The sequence below is a fragment of the Hippopotamus amphibius genome, chromosome 3 (genome assembly GCF_030028045.1).
Source record: "Hippopotamus amphibius kiboko isolate mHipAmp2 chromosome 3, mHipAmp2.hap2, whole genome shotgun sequence".
NCBI lineage: Eukaryota > Metazoa > Chordata > Mammalia > Artiodactyla > Hippopotamidae > Hippopotamus > Hippopotamus amphibius.
This window is the reverse complement of record NC_080188.1, coordinates 45,154,660-45,166,933: the sequence shown is the minus strand read 5'-3', so window position 1 is coordinate 45,166,933 and position 12,274 is coordinate 45,154,660. Positions and strand designations below refer to the sequence as shown.

General features: G+C 33.7%; 1 protein-coding gene across 9 annotated transcripts in view; it reads left to right on the top strand.

The window, feature by feature from the left end:
* Positions 1-12,274, top strand: part of ANKRD17 (ankyrin repeat domain 17) — a 167,864-nt gene that overhangs the window by 102,903 nt on the left and 52,687 nt on the right. For 4 of the 9 annotated variants that reach the window (XM_057729152.1, XM_057729150.1, XM_057729154.1 and 1 more), the window contains exons 12-16: positions 100-227; positions 478-621; positions 1,151-1,253; positions 2,743-3,495; positions 7,728-7,876. In XM_057729152.1, coding sequence (XP_057585135.1) covers positions 100-227; positions 478-621; positions 1,151-1,253; positions 2,743-3,495; positions 7,728-7,876 — 1,277 coding nt within the window. The remainder of the gene's footprint in view (positions 1-99; positions 228-477; positions 622-1,150; positions 1,254-2,742; positions 3,496-7,727; positions 7,877-12,274) is intronic. The other 5 variants (XM_057729153.1, XM_057729151.1, XM_057729158.1 and 2 more) reach the window with 3 other exon arrangements.

The following is a 12,274-nucleotide window of genomic DNA, read 5'->3' as shown; positions in this document are numbered from 1 at the left end:
TTCATTATACTGTTCTCGCTACTCTTTGATTTTGAAGTTTACCATAATTTAAGAAACAACACTTTATTAACATGATTTTTCATGCCTTGTCTCTTTTAGGAGCAAATGTGAATAGAACCACAGCTAATAATGACCATACTGTACTGTCCCTGGCTTGTGCAGGGGGTCATCTGGCAGTGGTAGAACTACTTTTGGCTCATGGCGCAGATCCTACTCACCGTTTAAAAGTATGTAACACAAATGTTTCAGATGGCATTGTGAATTAATCTTCAGTCTGGAGCATAAGAAGTTACTATCTACAAGTTCCACTTGTATTGGCGTTCTAAATGTGTTCATTTTCTTCTGTTTTTAGAGGAAAGTGTTCTTTACTAAACCTAAACCTTTAATGTGTCTGGGGCCTGTGGGCTTTATCTTCCTTAATGGTTCTCTAAGTTAACTTTAAAAAAATTTTTTTCCCTTCCATATTCACTCTTTTAGGATGGCTCAACTATGTTGATAGAAGCAGCAAAAGGTGGTCATACAAGTGTTGTTTGCTATCTTTTGGACTATCCTAATAACTTGCTTTCAGCCCCTCCACCAGATGTCACTCAGTTAACCCCCCCATCCCACGATTTAAATAGGGTAAGATTATATTATATCATCTTTATCCTTTTTGCACTCATAGTTTCAGGTTAACTAGATTGTTTTTTGCTATAATATGTAGTTTTCTTTATATGTAAGATACTTGATTTGGTTAATGAACATCTGATATAATATTCAGATTCTAGATTGATAGGATTTTGCTTTGCTTTCTTACTATGGCCAGAATAACCTTTTGATTTCAAAGTCAGTTAAAAAAAAATGTCATGGAGGGAATTCCCTGGTGGTCCAATGGTTGGGACTCAGTGCTTTCAGTGCTGGGTCCCACGTTGCATCCCTGGTTGGGGCACTAAGATCCTGCAAGCTGAGTGGCACGGCCCCCCCACCCCTCCAAAAAAAGTCATGGAAAATTATTTGATACCAGCGTATTTTAAGTAAATATGTAACCTGAGATTGTCATATTAAAAAATATTTTGAATGGATCTTTGTAACTTATTCTTCATTTAAAGCAAATTATGTAATGGAAAGTGTAGGTAAAGCAAATATATATAATCAGTTTCATTTGTCTTAGGCTCCTCGTGTACCAGTTCAAGCACTGCCCATGGTTGTCCCACCCCAGGAGCCTGACAAACCACCTGCCAATGTTGCCACTACTCTTCCCATCAGGAATAAAGGTCAGTTATACTTCCAAAGACGTACAGATTGTCCAAGTAAAAGTGATAAGATTGAAAAAAAATAAAAAACTAGCCATTTAAAATTATTTTCCACAAAAAATGAATTTTACTAGGTTGGCATAATTGAAGATTTTCTTTTTAACAATGTAAAAAGCATGTTATTGTGAGAGAACATAGTTAAGAACACTAATTCGTGCTGGAATCAAAAGTATTAGAAGTAGAAATTCAGATGCTCATCTTTGATGCAATTCTGATTATCCATGATTTCCTTTAATAACTAGTCATTTCTATTCATGTTAAAATGTTAGGCTGGGTATAATTGGGTGACATTTTTATAAATTACTAAAATTTCTGTAGAGATATAAGGCATAAGATTAATAAGCTAGATCAAAATTAAATTTTATTTTAGAATAACTGGTTTAATATAGATTTTATATCTGGAATACCTTTTCTCAACCAAGAATTCAAAGGTACTTCTGATATGGTTGTTTGTTTCTCTAGAACTCTGAGGTCCATATTTGACTTGTGGATGTTATATCATGCATGTTCATAAGTTATGTCCCAAAAGATTACAGCTACCAGTTTGAATCAGTTTTTCTTTTTAGAAAGTTTTACCTGAGGAACCAATGTGGTTTTAATTTTTTGGTTTTTGGCTACCTATATTATTTTACCAACAAGAATACTAAGTATTTTCACCAGTTCTTTTCAATTACCACTACCAATCTAGAGCCTTGGCACCTTTTTCAATTGGTATAGCAAGCAAGTGATTGCTATGCTGATAGCCAGATATGTTTATTCACCTGGCTGTCAGAAGATACAGTGGATGTCATAGTTCAGCATCTTTTCTTCCAGGGAAACTGAATCCCAGTTCTCTACTGGCCAGGTAGCTTTGTGAATATGTGAATTTCTATCTTACTTTTATCAGTCTTGAAGATGGTAGGCCCCAACAAAGACATATATTTTGGTTGGATTTTTATTTCCTGGTACTTCTCAGTGGTTTGAGTACTCTTTGTGTGTATGTGTGTGTGTTTAAAAGGCACAGACTATTAAATGTAGAAAAACCTTGACTTAGAGGTTTAAGTTTTCCCTACATCTTAATAATTTAGCATTATTTTTCTGTTCTTATGATAAGTTTTTACATCTTTATGACCAGATGAGGTATCTATCTACACATAGCCTTAGATTTTACTTTAATTGCACCACTTAGTTGTCACAAACCTGCATCCCTCTATTGTCTAATTTTAGCCATGTGATATTTTTAAAATTCTGAAATTAATTTCCCAAAGATTACTCTATGCACATAAAATACATACATTTTATATTTATGATGAAGAAGGTGGATTTGTTTTTAACTCCTTAACAGTGCATTTTCACCTTCTGTGGATATAATAACTTGGTGCATAACTGTTGGCACTAAACCTCCCAACAGTAACTCTGTAGTGAGGATGCCATTCATGTGCACTTCTGAGGGGGTTTCTTTTTCACACAGCTGCTTCTAAACAAAAGTCCAGCAGCCATTTGCCAGCAAACAGCCAGGATGTACAGGGTTACATCACCAATCAGTCTCCAGAGAGCATTGTAGAAGAGGCTCAGGGAAAGTTAACAGAACTGGAACAGAGGATAAAAGAAGCCATAGAAAAGAATGCACAGCTGCAGTCCTTGGAACTGGCTCACGCTGACCAACTTACCAAGGAGAAGATTGAGGAGCTGAACAAAACAAGGGAGGAACAAATTCAGAAGAAGCAAAAGATTTTGGAGGAACTACAGAAAGTAGAACGAGAGTTACAACTGAAAACTCAGCAGCAGCTAAAAAAGCAGTATCTAGAGGTTAAAGCTCAAAGAATTCAACTTCAGCAGCAGCAGCAACAGTCTTGCCAACATCTGGGACTGCTAACTCCTGTTGGGGTTGGAGAACAGCTTTCCGAGGGAGACTATGCACGGTTACAGCAAGTGGATCCCGTTTTGCTTAAAGATGAACCCCAGCAGACTGCTGCTCAGATGGGTTTTGCACCAATCCAGCCTCTGGCCATGCCTCAAGCTTTGCCTCTGGCGGCAGGTCCCTTGCCTCCAGGGTCCATCGCAAATCTTACAGAACTGCAAGGAGTGATAGTTGGACAGCCAGTACTGGGCCAAGCACAGTTGGCAGGGCTGGGGCAAGGAATTCTGACAGAAACACAACAAGGGTTAATGGTAGCCAGCCCTGCTCAGACCCTCAATGACACGCTGGATGACATCATGGCAGGTGGGTTTATATTGTTACGAGCAGGTATCAAATATGATTTGCTTAAGGCGAGTAAGAGTGTGCCAGAATTTTTTGCCGTTACCCAACTTGAGAACTATTTCTGGACTCTTGACCCATGTATATCTTTAGATATATTAGTTCAATATCAGAAGTTGTCAGATGGATACAGGTCCAATTAAAGATTAGCTCATTCAATGCAAGTGGCTGAAACTTTCTGGCTTAGGTGGGTAGGCTGGGAATCTAGGTTTTTCAGTAGTCGGGTTGATGTTTGATTTTTTTTATTTGTTTTTGTTTTTGTTTTTTCTCTTTAAGTTCAGAATACTGATAGAATTTTGGCCCTTTTGCTTCTGTATTCACACCAATACACTGGGGAATTGATAGAAGTTGGAAGTGCAAAACTAGTAGGATACATCAGAAAGTTTTTTGTAAACAGAAATATCCTAATGGATCAGACTTCAAACCTGATGGATATTTTTAAAAAACAAAAAACGTAAACACTTTTACAACAATAATAAAGTACCAAACCAAATAAGGTTTGATCGTACTGTATGTCAGTGATTTATCCCCTGTGAGTGTTAATATATAGTTTCTTTCTAATTCTGTTATGGGAAGGTGTGGTCCCCTGATAGTATCATAAATAACATCTTCAAATAGGTAGCTAGAGAAATTTTTTTCCATTTTAATTAGTTTCAGTGGCAAAAAAAAATAGTTTAGGAGGTTGTTTTAATGGTTCTAGTTTTAAGTTCTGTAACAAAGTAGTAGAATGAGATTTTATAGGATTATAAGCCATAAGAATACTATACTGAAAAGAATAATTTTATTTAAAAAAAAAAAAGAACCGGAAAAGTAAGGAACAGGGAAAAACAAAGGGAGTAAATAGGTGAATTTTGATAATTTTCATCTGCTTTCTTCCCCCCTTTTAATTCTTTGGTCTATACTTAAAGGATGATTGAATTTTTTCTAATTTTGAAACTGTTTAAGTAGCATTATATATTATGGTGAGATTATACATAATTTAACTTTAATCTTTTAAAAGAATAAAAGAAAACTAAATTGTATAGTGTTGAGATATTTAGCTAGCATTCAGAAATTAAGAAACCAGCTAATGAGACAGATTTTGTACTTAGAAATTGCTCTAAAGTTTCCCAGTCCTCTTTTAGTATCATCTCAACAGTAGTATGTGGGATGGAAGTCTCTGCTAATCTCAGACAGTGCGGTAACTACTACATCGGAAAAAATGCTATTAATTGTTAGTAAGAACTATAAAAATTCTTATATTAAGAAGTATACATTTTTCCCATAGATTTGAAAATTACTATAAATCACCATTAGCTGGTTATGATAATTGGGAGTGTAATTTTAAAAACAGTAAGTATCTTAGGAAAATAGAAGCACAGTAGCTCCAGATCCCAAATTTGATATTATTTAATGGCCATTAATCTAGATCATAATGGTGTTCTTTCTGTTATGTCAATTGAACTACTAAAGAATGTATAGAATTATGTGTTCTTTATTCAATTAAATGAAGAATGGACATTCCATGCCAATGAATATTTTAAAATTTTTGATATGCTATCAAAATTTACTTGATGTTCTTGGGCATAGTTATTAACAGTGATTTGCCAGTTGTATAATTTTTATGCTGATCAGAATTATCGGAGGTTTGTAAAGTAGTTTTTCTGTTGATTTGTTTACCAAACAAAAACAATTAAATTCTCCCTATGTGTTCCAGGTGTTTTCATATAAAAATTTTTTTAAAGCATATAATTTTTTAGGAAATATGACAGATACTTGTCATAATATAAAAATACTTTAACTGTTTATTCTCATTTATATGGGGAGAGGAGAGATGGCCAGAAGAAAGAACAGGATTAAAAACATCCAGCTGCCTCCCTGCAACCCATTCCTGCATCATGCATGTGCACATGCACATATACATATACACTCACTTCCACAGCCTTTCTTTAAACTTCTTCTGTGGTAGTACTTGTATTTTAGTTGACTAAGGACCATTTCCATTTCTTTCCTTGGGTTTTTAAATATCTTACAACTTCATTAGACTCAGTCTTCCTTCTCTCCTTCAGCATAACCTCTGTTCTTTATTCCTTAGTCCCCATTTATTAGACTGCTCTTATAAGGTTCAGTCTCTTTTTCTCTAGTACTTGTCTGACCAATATCTTCCATCTTCCCTGGTTTCTGTACTAGCCAAAACAAGATCAGTTCCCTGTTTAATGAGTCTTAACGCCTTGCCTTTGCTGTGCTCTCAAGTTCCCTCTTTCCTTACCTGATGTTAAAACTTCTCTGAGCATCTGGTTTTCCCTCTCTGAAATCTAACCCTAAAATGAGGCTCCACGTAAAGATCTGGTCTGTACCGTAGTTCCTTCAGGTACCTACATATTTACTATTGTTACTTTTAATTGTAGAGAGTGGATGAGTGACAGGCAGTTATTTAGTTTTAGTAAACCAATTTCATAGGTACCCCAAAGGAAATGAAATGAGGGAATTGATTTTTCCTATCTCCTTTTAGAAGAGGTGATAAGAACAACTGGTTTGACCAAAAATAAGGCTAATTTAATGTTCTTTAAAAGAACCTATTCCAATTGAAATGTAAATTATAATTTAGTCATTTAAAAATAAAGCTTAGATTTTTTTGTTCAGTATTATGAAATAAAAATCAGTGTTTTGGACAGATTCGTGTTCATTCTGTTTAAGCTAATTTTGTATTTAGCATTTTCATTTGTGAAAATCAGTCTAATCAAAGGAGAATATGGAATCTATTTTAAGAGCCATAGATTTTATATGGTTTTGAAATTTATATCTAGAATGTGTACATTTGAATTATCTTTTTTTCTTAACATACAAAACTATCAACGTGGAGTAACAGTATCAAGGTCATTAGATGATTAATTTAGCATATTAACATTAAATACATGCCCTTTTCTATTAATCTGGATCCTAAGGATTCAAATAGTGTTTTGTTTTGTTTTGGTTTTGTTTCCTCCTTTGTTTTTCCTTTGGCTTTTAAGTGGACTTAAAAATGTATAATTATAGAATGTGTGTTGCTATACTGTATAGTGTATGTTTGTGCCTGAACTAAGGATTTCATGTAAAATAGACTTCTTATTGACAATCATGTTTATAATTATTATAAGGTTAATTTCAGTTTTGTTCTTGGTAGGATCATAACTTCTTTTGCCTGGTTTCAGATCCAGTTGTGAATCATGATTGTTTTCTGTCTGATGTAGTTGATAACTACGTTGGTAACATACATCCACACTACTGTTGACCATTCAGAGGTTAATGCCCAGACTGTAGTGCTATAGCATTTTTAATAAGGGGGGGAAAAGGATTGATGTTCACATGTCGACTCCAGAAGTGAGTTGATGAGGGAATAAAGTACCCTCAACTGCTACCACCTTTGGAATTCTCCCGTGTCGAGTACTGACCTAATTAATTAGCCCTTTCTTAATTTACTTATTTTGGTGAAAATAATATCATGGCAAAATTATACTTAGAAGAACTAACAATAATCTATATTTGAAGGATGATTGCATGCATACATTTATTTCTACCCTAATCTTTTAATTTTGTCCTCCTAAGTCAGTGTGATTGCTGGATTGATTGGTGGGCATTTTACCCTCCGTATGTGAGAAACTGTTTCTGTGTGAGGATCAAATTTTTATATATATATGCTGTCATACTGAGGGCCACCCCCTGTCTGCAGTTAGTAAAAGAACAGAAAGTATTTTAAATATTCAAGAGCAAATGTCCCCAAACAGTGATATTACTTTCATTAGTTCTAGAATATAAAGTGTGAAATTGGCAGGTAAAAGTCACATTTTCTCCTTCTGAACTTGACTGTTTTAACTTGCATTCCTTTTCTGATTAAGAAGATATAATAGATAATCATATGCATATATATTTAATTTTAATTCATAAGAATATTTTTGTTTTCAGGGTTATTTTGAATTAAGGTTTTATGATTACATAATGTAAGAGGGGAATTTGTTTTTCAAATGGTTATTGTGTACCAGTGGGTTACTCTCAATATATATTTAAATTTTGATCTGTTGTCCCATGTCCAAAATACCCAGGAAAATGAGTTATTAGTGCTATGGCAGTCTACCTGTAGATATTTTGTTTTTAAAGATCTTTAAATATTTTCTAATAATTATTTCTTGGTTATCTAACAGTGTTTCATCCTTATTAAGTACAGTTATTTTGTTCAACAGCAGTCAGTGGAAGAGCATCTGCAATGTCAAACACTCCTACCCACAGTATCGCAGCTTCCATTTCCCAACCTCAGACTCCAACTCCAAGTCCTATCATCTCTCCTTCAGCCATGCTTCCTATCTACCCTGCCATTGATATTGATGCACAGGTAAGCTACAGACTCAGGAGTGATGATTTTTAACTGGAATTATAGCATCATTAAAAACATTAATCAGTGATTGAAATCATCCTAGACTGCTTTGTCTGTGGGCAAAGACCTGAGCCACAGTTATAAATTAGAATCCACATTTAAAGAAATCAAATACCAAATACAAATTACTGATAATTATTGTGAAGATCTGATTTCCAAGGTCATCAAGTAATCTTTTCTTACACTTTAGTTTAGAAGAGGATGTAAAAAGAAAGAACTTATTTAAGATTATGTATTTTCTTCTAAACTTAAATTAGAAGATGTGTTTTAAAATTCATATTGGATTCCATACCTATATCATATATACTCAGTTGCATTTATATTGTCTTTGAAAATTCTGATCTTGCTGACTGAAATATGTAGTAAATAGTTTTCTTAAACAATTAGTTTACCATGAAATGTCAAAGCAAAGTGAGGTTGGAGAAGAGAGGGTAGCTTGTGTTTTGTCCTGAAGAAATGCCAAGGCCTAGCTTAGAAGACTGCTGAATGAGGTAAGGGTATACGGCTTTTTTCAGGACTGAGAAATGTTTGCAGTTTATTTAGTTTTGTGTTTTGATTAATACCTGATGGAAGGACTAGTGTGAGGGTGATGGTGTACATTATAAAACTTGTAGTTTTATACATTATCAGTTCTTTATAAACATCAATTTTTGCGAGGGGGGACTGGGAGAGAAAGAAAAAGAGGGAGAGTGTGTGTGTGTGTGTATTATTGCACCATTAAGGGCCTGTACTATTAAGTTATTGAAAATAAAGCCTCATTTTCATTAAAATGTTTCTTGGCAATACGGTGAAAAAGGGATTTCATTTCTGTTCTTACTTGCTTCCCTTATTGTTTTATAAGAGCCAACTTTTTTTGAGCACCTAAAATTGTCAGGGGCTTTTTTTAAGGAATAACCTTATTCAGTCCTCAGACTACACATATAAGATTATGTGTTTTCTTCTAAACTTAAATTAGATGTGTTTTAAAATTCATGTTGGATTCCATATATATATCATATATTTCCTGATGAAAAACACGCATTTTCCTGATGAAAAAACAGGCTGAGAGATTAAACATTTGGCTTACAGTCACTTCATTTAACTGAGAAATGGTGGGGCTGGGAGTAAAACTTAGGTTGGTTTGACTTGAGGGGCACCCTTCCAAATACCATACTATACAGCCTCATTTTTAGTCTCATAAAAGATAAAAATTGGACTTTAATTTGATTAACCACAATGGTTTACATTTCATATTGATAGCATTATAGAATTGAACTTTTTATTGAATTTGCATTATTTTCCTTTAATCTGTTTTGCTCTGAGTCTGTTAATGTTTTAACCAGAAGTATATTTTCTAGTTTTTGTGGGATCCAGAATTGATCCATAAGTAAAAGTGAAACTTCACCAGAACGTAAAAGGATTTCTTTTTCTTTTTTTTTATGCTTTAAAATAAAACAGCCATAGAGACTTCCCTGGTGGTCCCGTAGTTAAGACTCTGCATTTCCACTGCAGGGGGCATGGGTTCTGTTCCCTTGTCAGGGAACTAAGATCCCTCATGCTGTGCAATGCAGCCAAAAAAAGTTAAAAATAAAAATAAGTAAATAAAACAGCCTCAGTATGTAAGTCTCTTCTAAAATGCTAATGATTGTTGAGAAATGATCCTTTAGTTGATCATTATAGTAGGGAAGTAATATTTTAAACAAGGATTAGCTGGAGTCATATGTATAATTTCTGGCTCTTAAAGAATGCTGAAGGTAGGAGTTTGCATTCTTTATAAGGTTCCTTAAATCTTATGTTCTATAACTGGAAATCACCTTTGGTGTGTGTGCCACTGGCTCTCCACCTCTCATGTAATGGTTTTATTGAATTAAGTTTGTCTGGATATTATCAAAACTTTTAAGATAAATACCACACACTATGCTGTTACCAAAATTTATTTTAGAAAACATCAATAGATGATAGTTTGAAGTAATTATTTGGGACTGTTTTACTGCACATTCTGATAACATAGCTCTCATCTGTATTTTTATCTTGCTTGAGTGGTATAATAAAACTTATACATGGACACTCTGGATACAGAAACTAGGAATCATGTAGAGATTTTTAAGAACTATGGTTTTATATGAAATAATAAACTGATTGAAGGTTAGCATTGAATCCCCTGAATTAATTAAATATTTTCTGTATTTTGTTGTGTGAAATTTTTATTAACTCTACTAGACACTACAAGTGAGAAAGAATTAGTTGTTCTGTTCATAGGTTCTAAAACCTGTGTTCTGGCATGAACTGAATTTGTGTTGCAGTTCTGAACTGCTTGACATTTTATTCTCAAATTTCTAAAGGCTTTCCTTGAACAGAGTAACTTATTCTAATACATCTCAAAAATGAGAAAAATAAATACTTCCTTATGTAATTTTGCCTTTTTTTCCTATTTTTTAATAATTAACATATATCCATTAGCTTTTAAAGAAGGTAGATATTAAATTTAACCCATCAAGACTGAAATTGTAGTATGTAAAATTGTGTTTTACCTTTAATGGTATAAATATCATTGATATTTCTCTTTTTCTGTTTTTGCAATGTGGAAAACAGTTTCAGCATGACTTAATTAGAGAAATTAAGGAGACCAGGAAAAATGAGTTAATAGTAATATGAAATATTCTGCCATTTAAAGCATTCTACTTTAAAATGCAGGCATTCTACTTGTTTATGTGAAGTTGTTTTAAACAGGTTATTTACTCTCTTACAAATTTTTCTCATTTATCAAATGCCCTAAAGTGCTGTCCTTTTTAATCTTATATATGACCCCTGGCATGGTTAGAGCATGAGATGTTTGGAATTATGGAAGTCTAAAACTATTCAGCCCTTTAAATCCTAATAGTTTTCAAAGTAATTTAATTACTTTAAATGAAATTAATAGATATACTTCCTTTTTTATAGTTCAGATTTTTTTTCACTTACATTCCAGCTCATTAAAAGTTGCCTTTTCCTTTAACATTGCATTTGTCTTATGATTCTTTCTTGTTTTTTTCTCTTGTAAAATTGAATAGTCATCCTGGTAACCTGCAGAATATTTTTACATTGAATATAATTTTATCATTTTTTATAGGCCTGAATCATTGTAACAACTGTTATGATACAGAATGGTGTATTTTATGATACTGTGAGCTAAATGGAAATTTTCTTTAGAATTTAAACCTGGAAAGCTCTTAACAAAGCTCTGAGCATCTTTCTCCTTTCTTGGTTTCCCTTAGATATATGACCGAGAATGTGACTTGGTAACCAGTATACTATAGCATAGCTTTAGTGTTACTTTGGAAAGATACTTAGGAAGTTATCACCTACATTTCATTTCCTTGATTAGAAACATTCAAAACACCTTTTTTTTTTTTTCCTGTATCTTGTCAGTAGTTAAGTTTAACCCAAACTCCTACTTCAATTAAATTGTTTCTTGATATATCGCAAATCAGGATATTTCTTACCATTTGGGGGATGTGTAGGTGTGTTGTGGGGAGGTGGGGGGGTGGGGGGTGAAAGTCTCACTTCAGAATATTTGAATTCTTTCATTATTGTCTTAAAAAGATTGTAAAATATTAGTTGTTTTAATTTCCCCTTAATGCAGAAACATAGTGAAGTTACCTACATTTAAGCCCCAAGGAATTTGACTAACCGCCCTTGCATCCTCAGCTTTAAATATTTTTTCCTTCAGCTCTCACATTGTTCATATTTCTCTCTTAGTTTGAACCTAAATTTGCCCTGTACAGTAAGTAACCTGTAAACTCCTAGTGAGCAGAAACTGTATTTTCTTATGTTTGTCAGCCCTAGAGTACCTAGCAGAGTACTTTGATTATAAAAGATGCTTAATAAATGTCAATTGAATTGATGTCTTATAATGTGGGGAAAAAAACAAATTTTACTGATCCTCTAAAATTTTCCATGCTTACCTTTTCCAACTTTAGTTTGTCTCTTCATTCTGTTAAGATTGGCACCGGTTTCCTAAATTATTCTTTAACCCCAGAAGACTTTTAGAAACCTCATAAACTTCATCATAAAGTTGACTCTTCGTCATAAAGATTACTCTTCTACTGATTGTCTATACACTAGCATAGAGAGCACATAATACAGAGAGACTTAACATTATGTTCACCTCAGTCGGCTGTGCCTTAGGGCTGCTCTCTGATGTAAGAGGTTAAGCAACATTTTGTTATCCGTGATCCTCTTGGTTTTTTTATACCAATCTTTACCAGTTATTAGCATGTGTGACCATTGGAAGGTTGTTTCTCTGAGCTTTGTCTCCTTTTCTCTGAAATCAGACATAATAATTCCTTCCTTATAAACTTGAAGACCAAATACTATAACAATGAGAGCTGTCACTCA